General features: G+C 43.9%; 1 protein-coding gene across 3 annotated transcripts in view; it reads right to left on the reverse strand.

Annotated features, from left to right (window-relative positions):
* Window positions 1–27225, reverse strand: part of LRP8 (LDL receptor related protein 8) — a 381576-nt gene that overhangs the window by 12521 nt on the left and 341830 nt on the right. For 2 of the 3 annotated variants that reach the window (XM_060231840.1, XM_060231839.1), the window contains 6 exons: window positions 7739–7858; window positions 7480–7605; window positions 6136–6307; window positions 2786–3013; window positions 1721–1839; window positions 210–349 (listed from right to left, as the gene is read on the reverse strand). In XM_060231840.1, coding sequence (XP_060087823.1) covers window positions 210–349; window positions 1721–1839; window positions 2786–3013; window positions 6136–6307; window positions 7480–7605; window positions 7739–7858 — 905 coding nt within the window. The remainder of the gene's footprint in view (window positions 1–209; window positions 350–1720; window positions 1840–2785; window positions 3014–6135; window positions 6308–7479; window positions 7606–7738; window positions 7859–27225) is intronic. The other variant, XM_060231841.1, reaches the window with a different exon arrangement.

Here is a 27225-nt window from a genome sequence, read left to right on the forward strand (position 1 = left end):
ATGGTGTACGACGATGGCAGAATGGAGAAGGATACAGCCTAGTTAGGAGCCCCAAGTCAGGGGGCTGTGCCCCCACAGGCCTCCTCGTAGCTACAGGTCTGCTTGTAGCTCTTAATTCCATTCCAAACCTGCTTCTCATTAGTTCCTTGACTAATACTGTAGTTAGTATTCAGGTTCTAGTAGGATTAGTTGCACTCATGGTCTCATACCTCAAATACTGCTAGTCCAAATGGATGGCTCAAGTAGTTTGCAGAAGAGATGAGAACTTTCCTGTTGCTTCCATTGAAATCTACACTTGAAAGTAAGTGCAACTTGGAATCTACCCAGTAGAGACGCTGATTCAACAAATCTGAGAAGCAAAAAAATTCAAGGTGAAATACAACCATATGCATCTGATCTTCCTATTTATTATTGTGATTACTATCACTTCTTCAGCATCCTGAGATACATGAGATAATGCATGGGGATGTACAGGATGGATCCCTTTTTTGCAGAGGTTGGGGTGGGCTTAGACATGGTGTCATGTGTCAGGAGCACCCATGCTGCCCCTCTACCCATTTGTGCCACATAGAGGGAGAATTGTATGCTGTATTCACAACAAGCACTCAAGGTTGCTAGCAATGGCTGCCTTTCACCTCAATAAAACTATAATAAGATCATTATACTTTAGAATTAACACTATTAAAATTAAAAACCCAGGCAAGCCAATAGTTTCATTCAAAAAAAGATTGGTCTTAAGATACCACTGGACTTAAACATCTGTTTGTTAACTCTTATTTGTATGCTAATCTGCTGCTATTCACAGGTTTTACCAACTACTTTAATCCAATCTTAACTATATTTATCACTCAGTTACTTATGCATCTTGACTTTAACTAACCCTTCCTGGTAACTTATCCCCCCTATCTATGCGTAATGCTTAAGAAAGTCTGTTTCAATGTATCTGAAGAAGTGTGCATGCGTACAAAAGTTTATACCTCAAATAAAACTTTGTTGGTCTTAAAGATACCACTGCACTCAATAACTTTATCCTATTGCTTCAGACCAACACAGCTACCCACCTGAATCTAGATTCATTCAAAGATCTTCCTGGGATCTTCAATTTATGCTGGCAGGCCTATGAAAATGACACCAATTGCACATGCACACATGCGTAGAGGGGAATGCCACAACTTGGGGTGGTACCTCAATGAGTGCATACCAATTGAATCTCAGATGCTGTGGGCTTCTGTAGGAATGTCTATGATCATTTGCTTAAGGGCCATTGTTTCCCAGATAATGCTGCCCCACCCAGCTGCTTCTCCAAGCAGAAGGTAAGAGACACAGGATCCTGCATCTTTCCCCATGTAGCTGGAAGAATAGATGGAGAGGAGAAGAGGGATTTGAGCAACCCTCTTCTCTGCTCTTTATTTCAGCCCTTCAGGGAAGCTGTTCTGTACAAACTAACAGAAACTGGGAGGCAATTTATACATCTCCTGCACACTGCCTACTTTAGTGTTATAGAAATGTTATTTAGTGAATAGTACTGAGCCAGTAGAAGAACCTCAAGAGGATATGCGCCATCTGCAAACAACTGTATTGATTGAAATGGCCAGTCACATGTAAGTGAAAATCCTCTGAGACATGTAAGATTACTTTCCTCTTCCTTAGTTAATTGTATAGACTAAAAGTGCCAAAGTCTTGGGATTTGTGATGACTTGATTCCAGTTTTGCTGCTTACCTAAAGCAATACCATTGGGCCATTCAATGTTTTCTTTTACAAGCACTTGCCGATCCACACCATTCAAGCCAGATTTTTCAATTTTTGCTATGTCACCCCAGTCAGACCAATACATGAATCTGTAAGAGATGGGAAGTTTTAAATCAAAAGGTGCAGTTCTCCCATTCCCTTTCTGTGGTTGCTGCTTCTTTAAACCTTAATCCCATTTCACTGACATCCAGATAACTGGATTCTGTAAAGGAGTATGAATTAATCTGGTTGAGATCAGACGGACATTCTTATGGTGCTTCTCATGGACTGTATTCTCTTGCTCAGTCATAAAACAGCAAAATGACCAATGGGTGCCCAACACCACAATCGTGCTGTAGCTGTGTGACAATCAGGGCTTGAATTCAGCAGGAGCTCACAGGAGTGCAAGAGTCAGCATGCAGTAGGGATATCTCTCCCTGCTGCACACAGATCCCTGGGCATATGCAAATGAGATATGCTACTGAGCTCCTGCACCTTTTTCCCTACAAAATTACCCCTGGTGGCAATCATAAGACTTTATGTATGTATGTTAATTTGTGTTCTGCCCTTTCCCATGAGTGGACTCAGGGCGGATAACAACAAACGTTAAAACAATTAAAAACTACAAGCTAAAACCATAGGATACAATAAAACAAACAAACTGAATTTGATTCAGTATGAAAGCACCCAGAGACGAATGTACATGGTACAAAGCTCTTCTATTTTAGAAGGTCCAGAGCAGAGTTTGTGAATTCACAAAATGGAGTTATACTGAATCAATCTGAGTCTTCTAAAGTTACAAACTATGAAAGATACAGAGAACATCCAAGCCAACTTCCTGATCTGAGGGGAGGTCCTCCATACTCCAACTTCCTAACAGCCCTGGATGAATCAAGGAACAATGTACGAGTCTGTTATGAGTCTTACCAATACTGAAATCCTCAGTCTTTTGCAAACTGAGTTTTCATATGTCATAACACACTGATTGTCACAGCCAAAAGCCCTGTGCAACACACTGTGGCAAAATAAGACATCTTGCCTCTCTTTCTCACCTACCCCTGTATTGGATCCACTGCAATAGCTCTGGGCTCACTTAAATTAGTACTGAAAAGTGTCCTTCTCTTAGTACCATCAGCTGTGGCTACGGAAACGGTCTTGTTTCCTGAATCCGTCCAGTAGATGTTCTTGTGAACCCAATCTATTGCCAGGCCTTCAGGAGAATTCAGTTGGCTGTCTATTAGCACCACGTGCTCTGCTGTGTCGCTGGCTTTGTCTAAGTAGGCACTGTGGAGACCAAAATTGACACAGTTTATAAAGAGGGAAAAGTAATAGTGGTGGTGCTGATACTGGAAGAGGGAAGAAAGGATGAAAGAGAAAGGAAATGGCATGAAATTGCAGCATTAGTATTCGAACAGGAAAATTCAATTAAAATTTTGCATGTAAATTCAAATTTTTCAGTTAACTCTACCATGTAAATATACCAATTATGTAAATTTGCTTTAGTTTGTGTGTTACTGGGTGAAGGGGGTGTAGCTCTTTACAAACAATTGGTCTATGGGTCTGTTCTTTCATTTAGTTACACATTTTATACTAGGGGTGGCCAAACTTGCTTAACGTAAGTGTCACATAGAATAAATGTCAGATGTTTGAGAGCTGCAAGACATGAACGTCAGATGTTTGACAGGCAGGCAGGCAAGCAGGAAGCAAAGAAGGAAGGAAGGAGGGAAGAGAGAGAGAGGGAGGAAAGAAAGCAAATAGATGGGGAAGGTGGAGGTGGAAAGAAAGCAACTTTAACTTTAAATGCATTCTCCTAGCCACTGGCTGGCTTGGCTTGGAGAAGTGATTTAAAGAGAGAAATGCCTTCTTCAAGCTGGCCGATGGGGTGGGGTGAGGGCTTTGAGAGATGCACAATATGTGTGAAAAAGCCACATGGAGCTGTTGAACCACAGTTTGGTCACCCCTGTTATATTATTATTTGCTTCCTGCGTGTAGCTCTGCCGTATGATAAATAAAATAATAAATGTTCTCCCATTCCTAAAAACAAAACAAAAAACCTTTTAATGGGGAAGGATTGTATAGTTGGAAGGAGGAAAAGATAATTCCATTAAAACAATCTTTCTCTGCTCTCTTTTCTTCTTGCCAAATGCTCAAGGTAGCAGAAGCAAATGCTTCTTCTCAAGTAGTATGATGGCGGGGGAGGAGGGGAGAGTTATTAGTTAGAGACAAATCTTTCAGCACAGCCCCCAACAATAACCTGGCTGCCACATTTTGGACCAGCTGAAGTTTCTGGACTGTTTTCAAAAGCACCCTCATGTAGAGCACATTACAGTAATCTAACTTTGATATAATCAGAGCATGGATCACCATGGCTACATTACGCTTACAATTTACATTTGAAAGGTTATCATTTCTTGCCCTGCCACTGTGAAGGAAGTTGCTGATCACATTACTGAGGAGAATGTCATTGCAGCTAGCCACCAGTCAACCTTCTTGCCACAGGAGACACTCTTACCTTAGGTTGCTTTGGGAACAGAGTAACATTTGATGGCTGTGTTCTTTAGGGGATTAAGAAAGGTCACAGCAAATATAATGGTTGCATCAGGCTTGGCTCACCTGCCCTCTCTGCTGAGTTGAAGGGACTCTATATTTCTGCACTAATTTGCTCTTCAGCAGGAAGTTCAAGCTGGCTACCTCGACAAGGAACAGCAGAAAATAATTTTGGCTCACCAGTGACTGACACTGGCTGTTAGAAAAGAAGAGGATGCAGGCTCTATCTCCCTTGTTATTATAATCTGTTACAGTCTTCATGTGGATTCTGCTGATATGCCATTTGGATTCCAGAGAATACAGTAGGTGGCACCCTTCTCTTTCTCTTTGTGGTGGACACAAAGACCATGCTAGTATAGTGCAGCAGTTAATAATGTGAAGTGTGCTGCTAGCATTATTATTTTCACATATGTGGAATTACTTGAGTTCTGTGTACACATAGTTTGATTGCCATTATGCATCTGAACTGAAAGGAACACTGAATATTTCTTGTAAGGATCATACATTGCCCATTTGTTTTTGCATTTCTGAACAAGTGCAAAACTTGTGCAAGTTCTGTATTCATATCCCACCCCCTGATCATATCTCACCTCCCTATCACAGGATATGCAAGGCTGCAAAAACAAAAATAAATGGGAAGCACAAGCAAGTTTTTAACCCAGAAGACTGAACTAGCTAGTGAGGGTAAGAAATACCAAGCTGGTCCTTTTAAAGGCAACTACCATGAGGTCCCATGTGAAAGATCTTCATCCAGATATAGGGTTGGATTCTGCACAATATTTTCACTCGCACAACAGCTGTTGCATAAGCAGAAATGCAAGAAAAATACTGCAATAGCCATCTGTGTCAAGTCTAACTTACTATATCCTCAATTGCATTTCCATGTGCATAAGATCTTATGCAATGAATTTCTGAGCACTATAACATATAGAGAGGAAAGCACTAGGTGTTGCACAAGATCCTGCACAACTGGGGCTGCACTAAGTCCACTAATGCCCTCTTTTTGACCCAGGCTTATATAATAGAGTGACTGACAGACATTTTCACATTTTGACATATTACTGTTTTATTGCTTTCACATGCTTATGCTACCCAGATCAAAGGTTTGCTCAATCTGTTAATTTTACTATTCTGTCATTGGATCTTACTTTTTTGCCATTTTGCATTTTAAATCACTGCCTACCAGCTATATATATCCCTGCTCACTGTACCTGATTCCTCGTCTGATGAAATGTGCTTGGAATACACGAAAGCTTACGTTCTGAATAAAACTTTTTTGGTCTTAAAGGTGCAATTGACTCCTACTTTGTTCTATGTTTCTACTTGTGCATCACAGGATCCAAGTCATGCTTTAGCAGCAGTTAGCTGAAAATGGGACATATGATCTCTTATTATCACCAGTCAGTCATACATTCACCATGGAAATATTTTGTCTAAGTAGATACTTCCACTGTAAATGTTTAGGTCAACTGCACATGACTGTAATGGGGAACAAGAGCAATTCTAGTGCACAAGACTGACTTTGCTGTATCAACAAAATGAGATACAACCTCAGAACACTCATCAGAGTATTATGCCTTTGGGGCACACAGATGAATACTTTTCGCATCTGCATTCTTGATGCCACACTGAAGAAGTAGCAAAATGGATCTTGACAGATTTGCAAATAAGTTACTATAATGTATGTTGATGGCCACTACCTTCAATGACTCTTGAATTACACCAATTCTCAGAGGGCAGGGCTATTAAAGATTCTTGCACTCAGTTCAATAACAGAGCAGTATTTTTATGAGAGGTCACAATATTAGCAGTACATAAAATGAACTATGCCTAAGGATAGCTGAGTGACATCTTCACACCTGTAGATCTTCCTATAGAATAAGTCACACCAGAATATCCTGTTTGTTGCCACCTCCACGTCCAAAGCGACAACATTCTTCAGCATTGGGATGACACGGGAGTAGTCCTTTTTCACCAAATCAATCTTGCGTATTTCATGACGGTTTGTGAAAACCAAGTATGGGCTCTTCCCTGCAACAAAACAAAACACTGGAAGCCACCTTTCTTTCTCAGGACTTTAGAGAATAGCACAGCTCTCAGATCCATTTGCTTCATCTTTAGAGCATATCTGAGCTATGAGAAAACAGAATAGCTTTCAGATTCACTGAAATTGTCTGCAAGAACAGGAAGGGCTTGCAGCTGCTCTCACCAGCATTTCCAACTTGTATTTGCATCAGCTGAGCAAAAAGCCACCCATAAGTTTTTTTTTTCTGAACTTGACAGATGGAGGAATCATTCACACATGTGCACAGTGTGAACATTTTTTTTATGTTCAAACAAACACATAAATCTCTCTTGCAGTGAAATCCACCTATTAAACTCATACAGAAAGCTGCACGTGAGATTCAGGTAACATTGTTTTGCATGTTACATTTTTCCTCATGACTCCAGTAAGAAGCTAGATAGAGTGTTAATCAATCCCCATTCTATTCAGCTACTGAAGAAATCAGAGGGAGATATTCTTTCCATATATATTACAGCTGTGCAAAGGGAACATGTAGAGTGTTTGGGTGTCTGCAGCCTCTAAAAAGCACAAACAGACCAAACAGAGTCAGGCTATGCATTAGAAATAAAAATTCTCTTATAGCAGGTACCAAGTAACTCACTATCAACATAATGGAAAGGTAGGAAACCAAGAAAGTGAGGAAGATGGCATAACAAGAATACTTATACTGGAATTCTAAATCCAGTATATCTGTCTGCAGGTAAAGTTCACAGGTCAACAATGCATTATATTTTCTGGTGCATGTACACTGATAAGTGACTCATGCAATGCAAACACATGTTAAGCAACATAAACTGAGTCAATTGTATCCCTAGACAAAAAAGCTGACATTTTGGTATTTGCAAGAGAGCTGCAGAAGACTGTCCTAGGTTGCAGCTTTCTGTGTGTATTTTTTTAAACTAACCTAAATCAAAATATTTTGCTTTCTGATCTTGTTTTCAGGCAGCTGATGGGTAAATATAACAACAATGAAAACTGCTTTGCTTAGATACCAGGAATGCAGCTGCAAAAGGAGATGCTTTTTGGCTTCCAATTTTCCTTTGGTTTCTCTTTCCCCAGAGTTCTTTAGTCCAAAAGCTGGTCTTGGTATTCTAAGATGTATGGCTGGTGAGCAGAATGGATCTGAACATTTGCTTACCTACAGCCTTGCAGTTTTTGGACAAGGTGTCCATCTCATAACCCTTGTAGCATTCACATTTATAGTCTCCCTTGTAGTTAATGCAGATCTGGCTACAGGAATCCGGATTCTCACATTCATCTATGTCTGGAAGGACAGTTTGAAAGTCATCAGTAACTCAAAATCAAGCCCATCAGGGGAAAGAAAGAACCTGGAGTTAGCTATAATTATGCGTGCCTAACAATGAAACACAAGAAACTGCCCTTCCCATGCAAATTACCTCCACACGTTTTCTTGTCCAGGAGCTTGTATCCAGGAGGACATTCACATTCATAGCCAATCTTCAGGTCGTTGCATATGTGAGAGCAGCCACCATTGTTCAGTGCACATTCATTCACACCTAGAAAAGAAAAGACATATAGATTATTTAGGCCAGGGGTGCTGAACTCATAAATGAGACCTTGTTGGGCCGGGCCATGTTGGGCTGGGCCACTTGTTTACCTATTTAAGATTAGGTAGCAGAGATATAAACTTTATTAAGAACACAGACAAACACAAAGCATAAAACATGCTTAAAACATTAGCACTCATTGGTCTTAAAGGTGCTTTCTTTGTATTCCTTCCATGGGATCCAGGGAACTGGGCAAAGGAAGCTCTGGCTCTTTCCTTCCTTCCCCAAGGGACTAGGAGGGGGAGGAGCCTCAGCCAATAGAAGGAAGAGAGGCTTGGTTCAGTAGCTCTGCTGTGCAATTGAGAGAGCCTGGCAAAGCAAGCTATCCCTTCCCCATTACTCCCCAAGGTAGGAGCCTCAGCCAATGGAGAAAACAGAGACTTTGCTCCATAGCTCCTGTGTGAGTGAGCAAGCCCGGCAAAGCAAGCTGTGATGCAGAAGGAAGCAAGAGAGAGGGGGAAGGAAGCAGATGACAGCCAGTTGCTTGGGGGCCTGATAGGAGTCCTTGGGGGGCCTGATTCTGCCCCCAGGCCACATGTTTGACACCCCTGATTTAGGCAATACAAAAGGTTTAGTCCTAAGACTTCAAAAGTGTTTTTAAAAATCTAAGTGCCCATGCTGTTTGGTGATTCAGAAATATCTCCAGATGAAATCCCTCAGCACAATTCATATAAAAAGTATCTAAACAGAAAGCCACAAAAATTTCTCATACAAGAAATTGCAAATCACTTGATTTGAAATTTCTTGACTGAATAATAGCATTTTGGCTTTGTTTGTATCTTGTTGGCCTCTTGGGCCACATTATTCTTGTTATTTTTACTGTTATTCAGAAATTGTGTTTTAGTTCGTAAGCAACCATGAGGGACACCTTGAGCCAAATGAAGATATAAAAGTTTTAAAGCATTAACTAAAACATCCACTGATCACTCTCAGACCACCCTCTAGGCCCCAGAAAGCCATGGATGTATCCTAATCAACAGTTAAAAATGGATCAGAAATCCAAAGAGGGGCTGCCAGTTCTGGTGGAAGACAAAATGACTTTCCTAGACACTTCACTGATTCCAAGGCTGTGACTGCATTTAAAATAGATCTACTGCTCACATTCCCTCAGCTTTGTGGAGGTTGATAATTCAGTTGCACATCCCATGCAACTGGGGCCTACAGTTTGACAACCCAACCACATAGGCAGGCTGGTCATATGGGTCTTTTCCATGGAAATGGAAACCTCATGCTCAGCAGAGTACCCATGTCATGGGAAGACCAATGTGGCTAGCTCATTTTGATGCAGGATTCATTAGCATGTGATTTGCTCGTGGCTAAATAGATTACACAGGACAGGGAGAACATTTAAAGGACATTACAAAAGATGCAAAAAGGGGTTAAGTGTAGGCTTTGCATCAAGAAATGTTATCACCACATCAGATGTGTTTCACGACACATCATGTGTCGTTATTATTATTTATTTATTTATTATTTATACACTATCTCCATTGAAGTTAAGAGTGTTAAACTGTGTGTGTGTGTGGGTTTACCCTCTTGATTCTATAAGTCCACTGTCCACTAATACCATCACCACCAAATATCCCAAAAGGTGGCAACCAGAATTACCAGCTTAAATTAAACAAATTTCTATGCCATTTATTTCAGAAATGTTTGATGCTGTTTTGTTATCTCTAGGTAGCACTGGAAACAGCAAGGTGTCTGCAATTCTAGACTCCCTGCCATTAATAGTTCTGTCTAGCCATGACAATCTGTATGAACAAAGAAGGACTGCCCACTGGCAATCGCTGAAATTAAAAATCCAGTACAGTTTTATACCAGCAACTCTAAACTTCAGAGGGGTTGAAAGAGGTCATTTTCATGCCCCAAGCAACATTTTGTTTGTCATTTCAATTAACTACACATAAATGAGGAATAACGTTTTCTTTTTAGTGTGAGATTTGCTATACAGTTAGTATGGCAATCCTGAGGTAAGCAGATTTGTTAAGACCAGCCTAGATCTCTACTGCAAGAGAATAGTTGATGATGTATATTTTTTCCAAGTCCCTTTCTTTTTTTATGGTACTTCTGTTTAGCTGATAAGTGATGATGCTTTAAAGGTAATTTAACAATAAAGCATTCTGCAAAAAACCCAGGTTGCTTACCTGTAACTGATGATCTTTGAGTGGTCATCTGTGCAGTCACGCAGTTGGGATTTGGCGCCAGCGCCAATCTCGATCGGTAAACTTCAAAGTTGCGGATTTCCGCGCCCACGCCTCAGTGCGCATGCCCAGAAGCCCCACTGCTCATGCTCACTGAGGCAGGAGCGGACATGCCGCCAGTTCCTTCTGACCGCTGCATGCTCTCTAAAGAAGGACCGGCAGCAGTGGGGAAGGAGGGTGGGCAGTGTGACTGCACAGATGACCACTCGAAGATCATCAGTTACATATAAGCAACCTGTTTATCTTCTTCGTGGTTTCTGTGCATCATAGGGTGGCCATAATGTCTGAAGGCCAGCCAGGGACACCTTTGGGGGGGGGGAAAGTAGGGGTGCGCGCTGCGCGCGAAGTGCGCGCCGCCGGAAACAGGAAGTGACGTCACTTCCGGTGACATCACTTCTGGTGATGTCATGCCACCGCCGGAAACAGGAAGTGACATCACTTCCTGTGACATCATTTTCCCCGCACCACCTGCTGGAAACAGGAAGTGACATCACTTCCTGTGACATCATTCCCCTGCGCCACCTGCCGGAAGCAGGAAGTGACATCACTTCCTGTGACATCATTTCCCCAAAATGACATCATTTCCCCAAAATGCCACTGCCGGAAACAGGAAGTGACTTCACAGCACTTTCTGTGACGTCCCCCAAAATCCCCCAAATATCACTGCCGGAAACACCAAGATTATTTATAGAGAGGGAAAGGGGGAAATAAAGTTAAATAAAACTCTTTTTTTACTTTTTTCAAAGTGAGAAGACTAGAGAGAACGGGTTCCACGCTGAGAAGCCAGTCAGATTCCAGTGAGACTGTGCTGCATAATGCAGCCTATTTATTTTGTCCTGTTTGCTCTGTTGGCTCTATCTGCGCCACCTTCATCACTTTCGGGGTGTGGATCCCCCAGTGGGGTGGTCTCCCGACTCCCTCCGCCGGCTGTTTCTGATAGCCCTGCGCCCCCTCTTTCATTTGATATGTGTCCCGTGCGGGTGCCACCCTCCTGCCGGGAGATGCCGCAAAATGAGCCCCCTTGAGGCTTATGGCGGCAGGGCTCGGGGGAAGCGAGCTAGACTGCTGTTCTTTTGAAGGGTTATAGAGTGTTTCGAGCCCGTCCCTGTGGCATCGGTCCCATCGTTGTGGGGCCCAGGGGGCCGGCGCAGCGGCACGCCGAAGCAGCCTGTCACTAATAACACAGGTCGAGATGCAGGACAGGAACCCGGAAGTGACCGACAGGCTGCTTCAGCGTGCCGCTGCGCCGGCCCCCTGGGCCCCACAACGATGGGACCGATCGTTGGGACCCCCACAACGATGGGACCACCCTGGTGTCTCCTGGCTCCACCTCCAAAGTCTCCTGACCCCATGCCCAAAGTCCCCAGATATTTCTTGAATTGGACCTGGCAATCCTAATTGAAAGTGCATTTAGTGTGTGTGATCCCAGCCAGAATGAAATAAAAAGACAAATACAAAGATACAGAGAAATAATGAGAGAAAGAGCAGAAGGGATGTAGAAAAATGAGGGGGGGGGGAGGAATGAGAGCAGGGGTCATTTTGTAGAAGAGGTGCCAAAGCTCATTAGCACAACTCATTTGCATAACTTTTTCCATTTCCCTGACATCTACAGAAGGTGTACTAAATTATATCAGCTCAGCATCTACTTTAACAAGCTTCTTGAATTAAAATTGCCATCTTACTCCCATCATACTTTTAAAATTACTTTCTTCTATGTGGCCACAGCAGCATGATGAAGATTTCCATCTTTCTGCTTTATATGTTTTAGTTATTTCCCAATTTTTGTGGGGGAAAATATTAGAAAGTTTGTCAAATCTTAGAGTTCAGCAAAATTCTCACAGGGGGTTTGAACAATGGAGCCCAGTAGCAAGGGGTTTTTTTTTTGGGGGGGGAGGGGGTTAAGAAAAAGAGTGCAATAAAATTTAGAGGTTCTGGAACAACACTCCTATGAGTTCCTGTCCAAAATGGGGCCTGTGAGAAAAGTAAAAAGGAGAAGAAAGACAGAATGAAAGAAAAAGACAAAGACAGAGAAAGAATGAGAGGAATGAATGAAGTGCGAGTTATGTTAAAGTTTGGATGAAAGGGATAAAATAAAGGGGAAGGAAGGAAGACAGGGAGACAGAGAAGTGACAGGAAGACAGGCAGGTAGCCATTAGAAGCCTGCCTTTCACCCCCTCTCACTTGCAGGTGGGGGGAAGTGAAAGGGGGCCTTCAAATGGCTTCCTGCCTCTTAAAGCAAGCAGCCCACTGTAGCCTAATTTGAATAGAAAGAGTGAAGGCTATTTGCAGGTGGAAAGGGGGCTTGAGTAAAGAGAATACAGACTATAGAGAGCCTGCTTATCTGCTCTGCTGAACTGCCCCTCCCCCCGTTGTGATGGAACATTCCTTTTCCGTTGAAGAGATTTAACTGTTTTCTGTCAGTTTGCTTCCATGTATATATAGTTATTAAATGATATTCAATGTTACTTAAGCAAGTATGTGTGCCACATGATATTAATTCACACTGGATTCAACTACAGACTGTGCTGTAAACGAAGAGGTGGAATACTGCCCCATAAGGAAGATTTTCTGGCATATTTATAAATATAAATACCTCACCTCCCAAACTGTAGGGGCAGGGGGAGCATACTAGGCAAGCGCAGCTTTGGCGGGCAGTGTTAGTTGGAGGCGGCAAAATGGTGGCAGCATTGTTTTGGGGCAGGGAGATGGAATGAGGAAAGGCAGTAGTAATCAGTAAGACTCCAAGAGAACCTCTCAGCAGACAACTGTCTTAGTCAGAGGCTGACTGATGGGGTTCTGGCCTGACAGGGCCAGCAGTAGGCGGATCACAGTGAGGCTACCCAATGACAGAGGGGAGTGGTGACAGACAGAGTGCAAGGCCACTCCTGTGGTAGCCACAACTTCCAATAGAAATTGAGGATCCAGCCACCCATAAGGCTTTTATTATATCTATGACGATGCATGAGATGGAAAGAATTGACAAAGAAAAACTTTTCTCCCTCTCCCAAAATGCTAGAACTCAAGGGCATCAAATGAAGTTTATGGGCAGTACATTCAAGATAGACAAAAGGAAAAACTTCACTGGGAGATTAAAATGTAGAATTCACTGTCAGAGTATGTAATGACCACAGGAATAAGCAGCTCTAAAAAGGGATTAGATAGATTCAGGGAGGATAGGTTTATCAGTGGCTACCAACCATGGTGATTGAGGCGAATCTCCATGTTCAGAGACAGTCAGCCTCTGAATCCCAGAGCCAGGAGACAATGTCAGGGTAAGGTCCTGGCCTCTATTCCCTATTGTTGGCCATCCAGAAGAACTGGCTGGCAACTGTGTGAGACAGGATGTTGGACTAGATGGACCACTGGTCTGATCTAGCATGGATCTTATTTTCTTATGCTTACAGCAGGACTTTGCACTTTGCAGCACAGTATGCCACTAAATCTCACTGCAACTACAAGTGTTACAGGTTTATGTAGGACAGCCTGCTCTGCATCTACTGACAGAGCCAGAAGCATGCTCCATTTTCAGGAAATAGAATTATTTCTTTAAGTCATTCCCTTGTCTCAGACTAGGTATAATGATTACCAATGCAAGATCTGTGAAATGCCCACAGGAGACTTCAAGGCTCTTTCTCCACTGCAGATACATTTGTCAACTTATTCACCCTGATTCTGAGACACCAGAATAACAAATGAGTGTGTTATGTCTTGAAATAAGAACTTCTACTACTGGACAATCACAAACACTGTACTCCGCAAACTGCATTGGTGTTCTGGGCTCATGTTAGCAATTATTATTATTGATTTAAATTATCTTTACCTTTCCAGCCTTTCCACCCAAAGGGGACAAAAGGAAGCTTACAAATTTTAAAAGTGGCCTTTGATAGGACGATGATGTACTGGTGAAGTACATCATCATAATCGTGGTGATATTGTTGGGTAACAATACACGATTTAATTAGGTCATTCACAAAGGCCTCCTGCTTAATTAGACCTAATTAACAACTTAGAGAATTAGAGGGCTGATTCTCCAATGCTTTTATTCTTTTTAGTCTAATAGGAAATAGAGTTTCCACTGAAGAAACAGAATTAATAGTATGGAACTTGTTCTGTGAACTCCTTCATCATATCTTCTGCCTATGATCAATATTGTAAGGTCATGACGCTAAATAAAATCTTCTGAAGCTCTCAATCTGGCTATCATCAGATTGCAGATGACACCCATCAGGGCTTTTTTTATAGAAAAAGCCAAGCAGGAACTTATTTGCATATTAGGCCACACCCCCTGATGTCACCATTGTTTCATGGTACTTTTGTAGAAAAAGTCCAGCAGGAATTCATTTGCATACTGGAGAAACAATAGTCAAGACTAAGGGCATCCACCTGTTAGTGGAAAGCCTGGATATTCTTCCAATTTAGCTATGCTAAATTAGCTATGCTAAATTGTTATTATAACCTCTAGACTGAACTAGAATAACACGCTCTCAGTGTTGCTGCTTTTAGATAGCCTGGAAGCACCAATTAATGCAGCAGCTCACAGGCTAACTGAGGGAGGGGGACTGCTTTGAACTAGGGGTCCCAACCCTCCCGCCCTGGCGAGGGACCCCAGGATTTCCACCCTCTTCCCCCGCTCCCCCAAAAAACGGAAGCGGGGGGAGGGGGGGAAATGGCGAGCTGCTGCCGCCCCCTCCCCGCCCCGTGAAGCCGTAGGCGGTGGGCCCGCCGGCGCCCAGCAGCAGGAGGAGGCGGCGGCGGAGGAGCTGTCGACCGAGGGCCTCGCTGGCGGCGTTGGCGCAGCAGGAGCGCGGCGAGGAGATCGGGCGTGCCGGAGCAGCGGAGGTGGCGGAGCCAGGCGCGGCCGAGGGCGGTGAGGGAGCTCTTGAAGGGGTGCAGCACAGCCCCGCCAGCACCAGCGCGGCAGCGCCGGAGGCCGAGGAGAAGGCCCCGAGCCCCCGGCCCCGCTCTCCATGCCCGCGCCACCGCCCTGCTTCACCCAGGCCTCCAGCCTCAGGCGGCCGCCGAGGGGCAGGGAGGACGAGCGGGAGGAGAAGGGAGGGACAGCTGCTAGTGCGGCTGCGGCGCGGGAACCTGCGGCTGCGGCGCTTGTCACAGCCTTGATATTGGCTCCACCCCTAACATCTCCTGGCTCCACCCCCAAAGTCTCCTGGCTCCACCCCCAAAGTCCCCAGCTATTTCTTCAATTGGACTTGGCAACCCTACTTTGAACAAATAACACCTGCTTTGAAATGTTTACACTGGATGCATTTTTGCTTCCAGGCTCAATTTAAGCTTCTTCTTCTCCTTACCTTTAAAGCCCTTCATGACCTACATGTTGGAAAGGTATTTTTAGGTAAGAATGCAAAGCCACTCTGAGTGGACTTTTTGTTGATGCTGTCCTGATGTTTGGCAGACATTCTGCTGACATTTAACTATAACAAATCCCTTACTGAAACTGTATTGAAATAAACATTGCTTGGCAGGCAAAACTTATTTCTTGTTGTGCTTTGCCCTTTGTGTTTTTTATTGTGTTTTTGCTGTATTAGGCATATTGTAGGAGTTTTGATTCTTTGAGAGAAAGAAGGGCTATAAATATTTCGATAGATAAATAAATAAATAAACACAAACCTAGTAACTCCAACTTTTAAAGCAATTTAATAAACCTTACAATAATTTAATTGATAAAAGGTATGAAAAACAGTAAACAAAACAGAGATAAGAAGCATTATTTTCCAAAGGCCTATTGAAACAAACAGCCTTAATCAAAAGACTAGCAACAAGGCGACCCTAAAGAACGAGAGAAGAGTATTCCATAAACATGGTGTCATTATCAAAAGGCAAACCTCTCATCCAGCAAGATTCTATCCACAAATCATAATGCACAGGGAAGGTTCTGAAAGAAGGTATGATGACAATATAGGAAGGACAGGTTTCTTACCTGTAACTAGTGATCTTTGAGTGGTCATCTGTGCAGTTACACATATGGGTAATCCATCAGCATCGAGCCTGACCTCGGAGAATTCAAAGCAATCTTGAAGTGTTAATTTTAGCGCGCCCTCCCGTCGTCCCGGGGAGGAGGCATTGCCTGCGCATGCCTGGACGAAGGGGAGGCGCCTAACCCACTCAGTTTCTTCCTGCCGCCGTATAGGTGGACCAATTCTATTGATAATAAGCATCCAGCAGCGGGGAAGGATGGGTGGGCATGTGTGACTGCACAGATGACCACTTGAAGATCACTAGTTACAGGTAAGAAACCTGTCCATCTTCTTCGTGGTCTCTGTGCAGTCTCACATATGGGTGATTAGCAAGCTATTCCATCAGGAGGTGGGTGCTGGATCTGTAACCAGAAACATGGTTAGTAAAGCCAAGAAGAATAGGATTGTACTCACAGTTGAGTGTCAGGGAGGATCAGTCAAAGATGGATCGCAGCAAAGCCTGTCCGAAGGACGAGTCACGCCGAGCACAGACGTCTAAGGCGTAGTGTGAGGCGAATGTGGATGGGGAGGACCAGACTGCAGCAGCACAGATGTCCTTCATCGGGACGCCCTTGCAGAAGGCTGATGAGGTTGCAATGGCTCTAGTAGAGTGAGCTCGTACGTATTCTGGTATTGGCTGTTTCGCCAGTTCATAACATGAAGTAATGGCAGCCACAATCCACTTTGAAAATCTCTGAGTTGAGATTTTGTTGCCTTGGTTGTGGGTTGCATATGTTACAAAGAGACTTGTGTCCTTACGGAACTGTCGCGTCCTTTCAATGTAAAAGGCAAGGGCCCTACGTACATCTAGGTTGTGTAGAGCCCGTTGGCCTGCATCCGCAGGGTACTGGAAAAACGCAGGTAGAGTGGAGGGTTTCCCTAGATGAAACGCTGAGACCACCTTAATAATAATAATAAAATTTTATTTATACCCCGCCCTCTCCACTGAGGCAGGCTCAGGGCGGCTTACAAAGTATGGCAAAAGCCATGTTGAACAATGAAACAGTTATACAATTCAATACAATTTACAATTTACCATTAAATTTTTACATAATCTAAAACAGTCTAAAATCAGTCTAAAATAGTCTCATCTCATTGCTATCTCCGTTATATTAATGTTAATGATGGCGTGAAGTTTATTTCAGGCTCCATCTTGGAACGCTAGCCGGAAGAGGGCGGTTTTGCACGCCCTACGGAATTGGCTAATGTCCCGTAGGGCTCGCACCTCTTCCGGCAGCTGGTTCCACCATTGGGGTGCTTTTATAGAGAAGGCCTGTTCTCTAGCTATTTTTAGTTTGGCCTCCTTTGGCCCAGGTACTTCCAGAAGGCTTTGTGAGCTGGATCGCAGTGCTCTCTGGGGAACATATGGAGAGAGGCGGTCCTACCTTTGGTAGGAATGCAGGGTCGGGACGTAACACTACCCTGTTGTGATGGAAGACTGTATATGGTGGGTCTGCTCTAAAGGTGCAGATATCACTAGCTCTCCTGCCCATGGTGAGTGCTATCAGTAGGGCAGTTTTCCAAGTGAGAAGATGTAGAGGAATGGATGCCATAGGTTCGAAGGGTGGTTTCATCAACTGACTCAAGACGAGTGAGAGTCTCCAGGTAGGAAGGACTTTCCGGATGGGAGGGTGAAGGTGAAGAATTCCTTTTAAAAAGGCTTTAGTAGCATGGTGAGAGAAGACTGTGGAGCCCTCAATATGTGGGTGAAATGCAGAAATAGCCGCCAAGTGGACCTTTAAGGAGGAGTACGAAAGTCCAGCATTGGAGAGGGCCAGAGTATATGTTAGGATTTGGGTAATACTGGCAAGGCTAGGATTAAATTTATGCTGGCATGCATATTTGGAAAAATGTTTCCATTTAAGAGAGTAGGATTTCCTGGTGGAAGGTTTCCTTGCGTTTACCAGGACATGGCGGACTTCTGGAGGAAAGTTCAAAAACTGATTCTCCAGGCTGTCAGTCGAAGAAGTGCTGGGTTGTGGTGTAGGACCTTGCCTTCTTGTTGGGAGATTAAGTCCTGAGCTTGCGAAAGCCGGAGGAATGTGTTGTTGGATAGGAGAAGGAGAGCAGTGAACCAGGGTTGACGTGGCCACCAGGGTGTGATCAGGATGCAGTTGGTGTGGTCCGTCTGTATCTTCTGTAACGCTCTCGTGATGAGTGGTATTGGAGGAAATAAGTAATGGAGTGCTCTGGACCATGTTTGGAGGAAAGCATCCCCTGGTGACAGTAGGGACGGAGGGCCTCGCATGTAAAAGTGGGGGCACTGGGCATTGTTTGGGGATGCAAATACATCTATCTTTGGGGTACCGAAGATCTGGAACATGGGCTCTAGGTAACGCCTGTTGATGGTCCATTTGTGGTCATTGATTAGGCGACGACTCAACACATCTGTTTGAACATTCTGGACCCCTGGTAAATGTACTGCTGTTAGGAAGATACTTTGGCTGATGCTCCAGTGCCATAGTGCTAGGGCTCGTTTGCACAGCCGGGTAGATGCAGTGCCTCCCTGTCGATTGATGTAGAAGACAGTGGCCACATTGTCGGAAGTGACTTGGACATGGCAGCCGCGAAGAGATGGGAGGAAGGATCTCAGAGCTCTGTGGACCGCCAGGAGTTCCAGGCAATTGATATGGAGGGATCTTTCGTAGTCCATCCATTGTCCCTGGACTGTGAGCGTTCCCAAGTGGGCTCCCCATCCCCACTTGGAAGCGTTGGTGGTAACAATCACAGAGGGAGGTGTCTGTGCAAATGGCATTCCTACCCGAAGATGACGTTCTATTGTCCACTATCTCAGCAATGAGACAATGTGAGATGGAAGATTTAGCTCTGTACTTTGGTGCTGTCTTTGAGGGTGGAATGTTCGGACAAACCACAATTGCAGAGGATGCATGTGGAGCTTGGTGAAGCAGAGTACTGAGGTGGTGGCCGCCATTAGGCCTAACATCCTTTGAAAGATGAGAGCTGTTTGGGAGCGGTGTATTATGATTTTGTTGGCCAAGGACTGGATATGTAGCACTCTGTCTGGTGGCAGGTAAGCCTTTCAGGAAATCGTTGACAGGTGCGCTCCTATGAATTGTATGGTCTGAGTAGGAGTTAGCTTGGATTTCGTCGGATTGACCTGAAGTCCTAGGGTAGCTAGGAGGGAGAGGGTAGTCGAGACGTCCATTTGGAGCTGTTCTTTTGTTTGGGCGACGACCAGCCAATCGTCTATGTAGGGGTAGATGGATATTTGTTGTTGTCACAGTGCTGCGACCACCACAGCCATACATTTTGTAAATACTCTTGGTGCCGTTGAGAGACCAAAGGGAAGAGCACGGAATTGGTAGTGTTGATCTCCGATCGCGAATCTGAGGAATCTTCTGTGATGGTGGTTGATGGTAATGTGAAAATAGGCGTCTTGCAGGTCTATAGTTGCCATCCAGGCCTGCTCTGGAATCAGTGGTAGGATAGACTGAAGGGTGACCATGCGGAATTTTTTGTGGCGGATGTGAAGATTGAGTTTCCGGAGATCTAATATGGGGCGTAATCCCCCGTCTCTTTTTGGCACCAGAAAGTAGCGGGAGTAAAACCCCGTATGATGGTACTGAGGTGGAACTGGTTCTATAGCTCCCCTGTCCAGCAAGGTTGCATTTTCCAATTGTAGAGGTGCGGATGCTGGGGTAGTTATGAAACTGTGATGTTTTGGGGTTGAGTAGAACTCTATGGAGTAGCCCCTGTGGATGATCGCCAGGACCCATGAGTCTGATGTTATGGACTCCCACATGGAATAAAACAGCTGTAGTCTGATGTCTGGATAGTGCTCTGATGTACGCGGGGGGTAGGGGAGTCAGAGACTGCTTTGTAGTTGATGTCGTTTTCTTTGATGTTTGAGGACGTGCTCTCTGCTGCAAAGGTTGTTTTGGCGGGGGGGGGGGGGCTTGCGTCTCCAGGGTTCGGCCTGTCATGGCGATCGAGCGGGTTTGTAGTAGTTCGGCTTCCAGTTCCTCTGTCGTGTGGATTGAGACTGTGGTTGGGTAACCCCTAATCTCTTAGCCCTCTTTCTGCTATCGTGAACATTAGTCAGAATGTCGTCTGTAGTGGCATTGAATAGGCCGAGCCTGTCGAAGGGTAAGTCCTCTATCTTAAACTTTATGTCTGGCTGCAGTGATGAAGACCTAAACCATGCATGTCGGCGCAAGGCTATTGCGGATGCAAGGGTTCTGGAAGAGCATTGGGCTGCGTGGCGTGCCATATTAATCTGCTGCTTACTGACTCTCGCGAGCTCTTGTAGGGCATGAGAGGCTTGTTTTTGTGCTGCTTCAGGCAGAGAGGGAACCAGGGTGTTCAGATATGTGGTTAAGTTAAAGGCGTACGCTGAGAAGTATAGTTGTGAATTTTCGGAGTGGCGGTGGTAAGGGAGTAAATTTTTCTCCCAATCGTGTCGAGTTTTTTGCCTTCCCTCTCCGGAGGAACAGGGTATCTTGTCGGTTTAGATTTAGATTACGAGTGCACTATCATGGAGTTCGGTGCAGGGTGATTGAAGAGAAATTTGGACTCAGGGGCATGAACCTTGTAGAGTGATTTGACCCGTTTCAAAGTTGGTGGTACTGATGCTGGTTTGTCCCAAGCCTCTTTCAGGGTTTCGAGGTGGACTGGAAGCATCAGGAAGGAGGAGCCTGCAGGCAGGTCAGCGTGTACGAGGTCGTAGACTACATCTGAGACTCTAGGCGTGTCAGTGGTTAATTTAACATTGAGGGAGTTTGCCATGTTGGATAAGAGATCCAAGTAGGATTTTGGTCCCTCTGATGGAGATAGGTCAGTCTGTTTTGCAATGTCAGATGCTGGTGAATGGAGACCTGAGGTTGAGGAATGGGAGGAGTCAGAGTGCTCTGCTTCAGATTCTTCCTGGGTGTCTAAGTCCAGAGGTTTGGTAGTCAGTTCTGGTAGCGAGGGCTGTGTCCGTGGTTTGGTGGAACCGATCAAGGTCAATCTGGCTGGTGAATACAGTCTAGGCTTCGTGGTATAGTGAGCAGGGACCTCTCAATACCGAGGGCGATCTTCATAGTATGAATATTTTCGGCATAGAGGGGTCTCACGATACCGAGAACGGTCTTCTCTGTGTGTACGGTCTCGGTATTGAGGTGATTCATGGCGTCGGGAGTCGTCATGGTACCGAGATTCGTCATGGGTATGTCGATAAGAACCCATGGATGGCGACCTTCGGTGTCTTCGGTACCCACGAGGGGATGGTGACCTGGACCTCGATGGAGTATAGTAGTAGTAGCATTTCCTGTGACTGCTTCGGGACCTCTTGGCTCGGATACGGATGGGCAGTTCTTTCGGAGTCGACGGCTCTCTTTGAAGGGAGTGTACTGATATTGTCTGTGGAGGTAATGAGACCTCTCGGAAGGAGCGCGCGTCCAGGATATTGAGGCGCTGCCTTCTGGTCGAGTCCGGGGACTCGGTGTTCAGTATCTGCTCAGGTAAAGATTCATGGATTGAAGGCGACCGAGAGTGGATGCGAACGATCTCAAGGGGCGTAATGGCGGGTGTCGAGGTTGCTTTCGAGGCCGGTGTTGTCGGAACTGAGGCGCCGGAGCTGGCCGCCGGGTGCGGTGTGGGAAGCCTTGCCGAAGAAGTTGGGTCCGGTGGCTTATGGCTTGTCTTGGGTTTCTTAGGAGTTTTTGGGTTCGTAGAGTCCTTAGAAGTTGATTCCGAGTGGTGACGCTTCATGGAATCGTCCGACTTCTTCAAGTGTTTTCCGGACTTAGGCTTACTGGGAACCAAGGCCACGGAAGCTGCCGGTGGCGCCATTCCCTTTAGAGCTAGGGATGGTGGCGAAGTCTGAGGAGCTGAGGCGGGGGACATAGCTGGGCATAGAGATGACTCAAGCAAGTGTCTTCTGAGTCTTGTGGCGCGATTTTTTCGGGCTTGTTTGCTGAAATGGCTACAGTGCACGCAAGTATCAATACGGTGTGCCTCGCCGAGGCAAAAGAGACATAAAGAGTGGCTGTCTGTTGATGGAATTTTAGCAACACAGCGGACACACCGTTTGAAAGTGATTTTGTCCTTCCATTCCATCCGCCCGGAGGGGGGGGGGAATAGGACGGAAAAGTTCGAAGAGATAGTAAAGCTTTTTTTTTTTTTTTAACAATACCAGTGGAGAATTGAAGAGCGAAGAATGAAGACGGTGAAGGATTGGATTGCGATGAAAAAACAGGAGACTCAGCGAGGAAGGTGTGTTCCGGATGGCGGTAAAGAAGAAACTGAGTGGGTTAGGTGCCCCCCCTTCGTCCAGGCATGCGCAGGCGATGCCTCCTCCCCGGGACAACGGGAGGGCGCGCTAAAATTAACGCTTCAAGATTGCTTTGAATTCTCCGAGGTCAGGCTCGATCCTGACGGATTACCCATATGTGGGACTGCACAGAGACCATGAAGAAGATCTTTGAATTTAGCCTTAAAATGAGCTGACAACCAGAAAAGATCTTTTAAAATGCTCCCAAAGAAATTATCATCATTTAAAACTATGCTGCTGCTTTCTGAATCAACTGAAGTTTCTGGACTATCATGTCTTTCCTTTAATGATATGGATGTTTTGACCACAGCCTTAAGCATAATCACACATACAGAAGTAGGGTAGGGGTCACAAAGTTTAACATCATCATCAGTCTCCAGTCACAAAGTTTAACATCATCATCATCTATTACATTCACTGAGTCACCTCATTCCGGCCCAAGCCAGGCTCTGGGCAATTTATATCAGATAAAACACTACATAGATTAAAAGCAACACAGCAATACAACAGCAAAACAATTTAAATTTAAAGATGGGTTCCTAAAACATCGGTTGGACTATTATCAAGGACAGTTCCATATAAAACACTTTAAAATAAACTAGAATAAAGTTAGGTAGGACAGGATGCAAAGAGAAAGGGGAGGGACGGTGGCTCAGTGGTAGAGCATCTGCTTGGGAAGCAGAAGGTCCCAGGTTCAATCCCTGGCATCTCCAAAAAAAAAGGGTCCAGGCAAATAGGTGTGAAAATCCTCAGCTTGAGACCACGGAGAGCTGCTGCCAGTCTGAGAAGACAATACTGACTTTGATGGACCAAGGGTCTGATTAGGTATAAGGCAGCTTCATATGTTCATATGTTCAAAGTGGGTGACTGCTGCTGCCATTATGTCCAGGAGAGCACTGGATTCAAAAGCACCTGTAGATTGTATATGAGATTTTTAAAGGGCACTGTGACCTTATCTAGAACAAGTAGTGCATTTCTAACCAGACAGACCATTCACCAACATCATCTCCGTTTTTTTTTCTGTACTGAACTTCAGTTGTTCATTCTCATCCACTCCATCACTAACCCCAGTTCACACAAGACAAAAAAGCAAAATAGTGCCTGGCAGCAGCATATTGATGACTGCACAAAGCAACTTCATGAACAGAGATGTGATAGACTAGAAAAAATATGCAAAAGCTCAGAAAAATTATCCCCCCAGGACTTCCCCCTCCCAATTTTTCTGCTGGAAAAAACCTTCTATGAAATATTTTCTTTTTTAGAGTGGGTAAAATACTTCTTGAGGCAAAGGTTTTCACACTCAAACTATATAGAATGAAAATCTCATACTTTTTTATTTTTTTTCAGTGGGAAACTTGGGAAATGGAGGGGGGGGAGCACTAGGAAAAAAACCTCCTAGGAAATATTTTCTCTGTGAATGAGCAAACGTTCTCAATTTGTCCAATGGTAAAATTGGGAAATTGGGGGAGCACTCAAAAAAACCCTCTAATATTGAAGGTATATACAACATTTTCAAGAATGCCTTGATAATAGGAATAATTAATAAGTTGTAATGTACTTGATGATAATACATTATTAAAGATGTCCATATTTTCAATATAATAAAGTTTAGCTTAATAATTTGGGGAGGGATGGTGGCTCAGTGGTAGAGCATCTGCTTGGTAAGTAGTAGAAGAAGAAGATATTGGATTTATATCCCGCCCTCCACTCTGAAGAGTCTCAGAGCAGCTCACAATCTCCTTTACCTTCCTCCCCCACAACAGACACCCTGTGAGGTGGGTGGGGTTGGAGAGGGCTCTCACAGCAGCTGCCCTTTCAAGGACAACTCCTGCGAGAGCCATGGCTGACCCAAGGCCATTCCAGCAGCTGCAAGTGGAGGAGTGGAGAATCAAACCCGGTTCTTCCAGATAAGAGTTCGAAAACACTTAACCACTACACCAAACTGGCTCAGAAGGTCCCAGGTTCAATCCCCAGCATCTCCAAAAAAGGGTCCAGGTGAAAAAGTGTGAAAAACCTCAGCTTGAGACCCTGGAGAGCCGCTGCCAGTCTGAGTAGACAATACTGACTTTGATGGACCAAGGCAGCTTCATATGTTCATTCAGACATGTTGGTAGTATTATCTCTTGTGACTCTATGGAAGTTTCTGTTCAAATAATACACTTTCTTTTGATTTGTACAGAATTTATTTTCTACCTTCATTTTATTTTTTTCTGACTTGTCAGAAGGCAAAAATTAAGCATACATGTGTTATGGTAGCATAGGGTGCAATGGTTTGCAACTCTTTCTCAAGCAAGGGGTATTCTTGCAATACAGAAAAATGAAGACATTTTAGTTTTAAATTCTACTGTTTTATATGCCAACTAAATTATCGATGCATTTTATGCTTTTAAAGAGTAAAAGAGGTTTAGTTTGACAGGATATCATTATATATATCTTAATTTTTTTACACTATTTCTGTTCTTTTCTGAAAAAAAAATGCAAAAAAGTCCCCCCCCACCAGCAGCTTCGAAATTTAAAAAATATTACTTTTACTATTCATGTAGATGTTAAATAACATGGAAAGCAAAGCCAACTTCCTAAAATGATACAGTAACTATGGAGGGGAATGATACTGTTTTGCCCAACACCACCAAGATTATCCTGGAAGATATGAGCAGAACCATCACAGTGGCTCCAGCTCTCAGTTCACATAGATAATCCAGAAGGATACCAAGCTTGGTAACATGGGAGACTACAGAGAAATTAGCCAGGTCACACTCTCCATATTGTACTGTTAAAATCACAAAGCCAACCAAGAAAATTTCAGATTCGCGCCCACCCCCCCCCCCCCTAAAAAAAATAAACCCAGAAACAAAAGTGATAAGGATCAAGACAATCTATAATTTAGAAAAGCTTAAGAGTTAGACTTCCAATAAAAGAGTAAATTTTGACATTATAATTTGTGAAATTGGATATATGTAAATATTTACTTTTTAATATTTTAGTAATGGCTTAATTAAAGCCTTCTTCAGTGGGTAGGGAAACTGTCTCACACCATGATCCCCATTCAGCCTTAATGAACCGGGATGCATGTTGTGAGTATCTTGCAATATCCTGCCAACTTTCCTCAGGCATCAGTAAATGAAACTCTTCCAATCAACTGTTACTAGTGTAGGTTTTTGATCAGAATCCTCTTCTAATATGATGTCCAGAGTTCTACATATATGAATGACTTTGTCAGCAACATGCCTGTCAAATAGGTTATAGGTTATTCCTCCTCATGATAGGGAACAGGTTGCAAAAGCCATGTCACTATCACAAAAGGCTTCACTAAATGGCATTAAGGATGACTTGTTAATTATTGCAAAAAAGAACTGTGGAATACAGGTTCACGGTTGTGTCACTGGATGAGAAAAGTGTTCGTGTGTTCCATCTTAATTTTTGACTACTAAGAACACCCCGGTCCTGAAATCACAACAGGAGGCCCTGGAGTACAGAGGAATTGTCCAAACAAAAAACCCTAATTCAGCCTGCAATTAATATTCAAGGTTTCACCTTGTATAATGAGGATATTTACAACAGCATACTAAGAAAGAAGAAGAGATTGGATTTATACTCTGCCCTTCATTCATATGAACATATGAAGCTGCCTTATACTGAATCAGACCTTTGATCCATCAAAGTCAGTATTGTCTTCTCAGACTGGCAGCGGCTCTCCAGGGTCTCAAGCTGAGGTTTTTCACACCTATTTGCCTGGACCCTTTTTTGGATGCCAGGGATTGAACCTGGGACCTTCTGCTTCCCAAGCAGATGCTCTACCACTGATCCACCGTCCCTCAGAGTCTCAGAGCAGTTTATAGTCTCCTTTCCCTTCGCCTTCTCACAACAGACACCCTGTGAGGTAGGTGGAGCTCAGAGAACTGCTCTGAGAACAGATACAGGAGAACCTGTGACTGACTCAAGGCTACACCAGCAAGTACACATGAAAGAGTGGGGAATCAAACCTGGTTCTCCAAGATTAAAGTGCGCACTTCTAACTACACCAAACACTAAAAAGCTTGTTGCTCAACAGAAACAGAATCTGGGATAAAGGCACAGAAAGCATGACTAAGATCAGGAGGGAAACTGCATCACATTCAGCACAATTTGCCATTGATCCTCAGTAAATAACAGAAATCTCTAAAGTGTTACAAAATCTCTTGCAATTGCTTTTAATATAAGCAGTCACCCTAGAATAAATCCAAATGGCCTCTTAAATCTCTTCAACTCTCTTCTTGAAAATGTAATCAAAAGAATACAATACAGTTATGTTAACGGCCAGTCACTTGATCATCCTGAAAAGGGTTCTTACAGCTTTTCTGTACACAAGTCAAATCAGAAGGAATGCACTTACCGACAGTTCATGACTCACACGTTGCTAAGATAACATGTGGCAGAGAAGATCAGGAATGGTGATCAGTCAATCAATATTGTTTTGGCTTATGTAAAGCTGTAATTAGTGGTTTGCTATTTTCAACAAATCTCTAGGTCATGTATGAATACAGTTGCCTCATATTGCTCATGGCGATATTATTTTGATATATATTTGTATTTTAAGCACTGTTTTCATGTCTGAAATGTTTTGTTTTAATGTTCACCACCTCTGGGACCATGAATTGAGTGGAAAGCCAGCAATGAAATGTTTTAAACAAAATACATACAAATATTAGCACAATACAAGGAAAACTCACAATACAACTTTTATGAGGAAATATCACTTGTTTGTTTGTTTGTTTCGATTTCTATCCCGCCCTCCCATAAAGCTCAGGGAAGGATTCTTCCATTGATACTTGTCCTCTGCACAGTAAACTTACTAGGTACTGATACATTCCCCATTTTTAATTTTTATAA

Source organism: Heteronotia binoei, chromosome 2 (assembly GCF_032191835.1).
Source record: "Heteronotia binoei isolate CCM8104 ecotype False Entrance Well chromosome 2, APGP_CSIRO_Hbin_v1, whole genome shotgun sequence".
NCBI classification, from domain to species: Eukaryota; Metazoa; Chordata; class Lepidosauria; order Squamata; family Gekkonidae; genus Heteronotia; species Heteronotia binoei.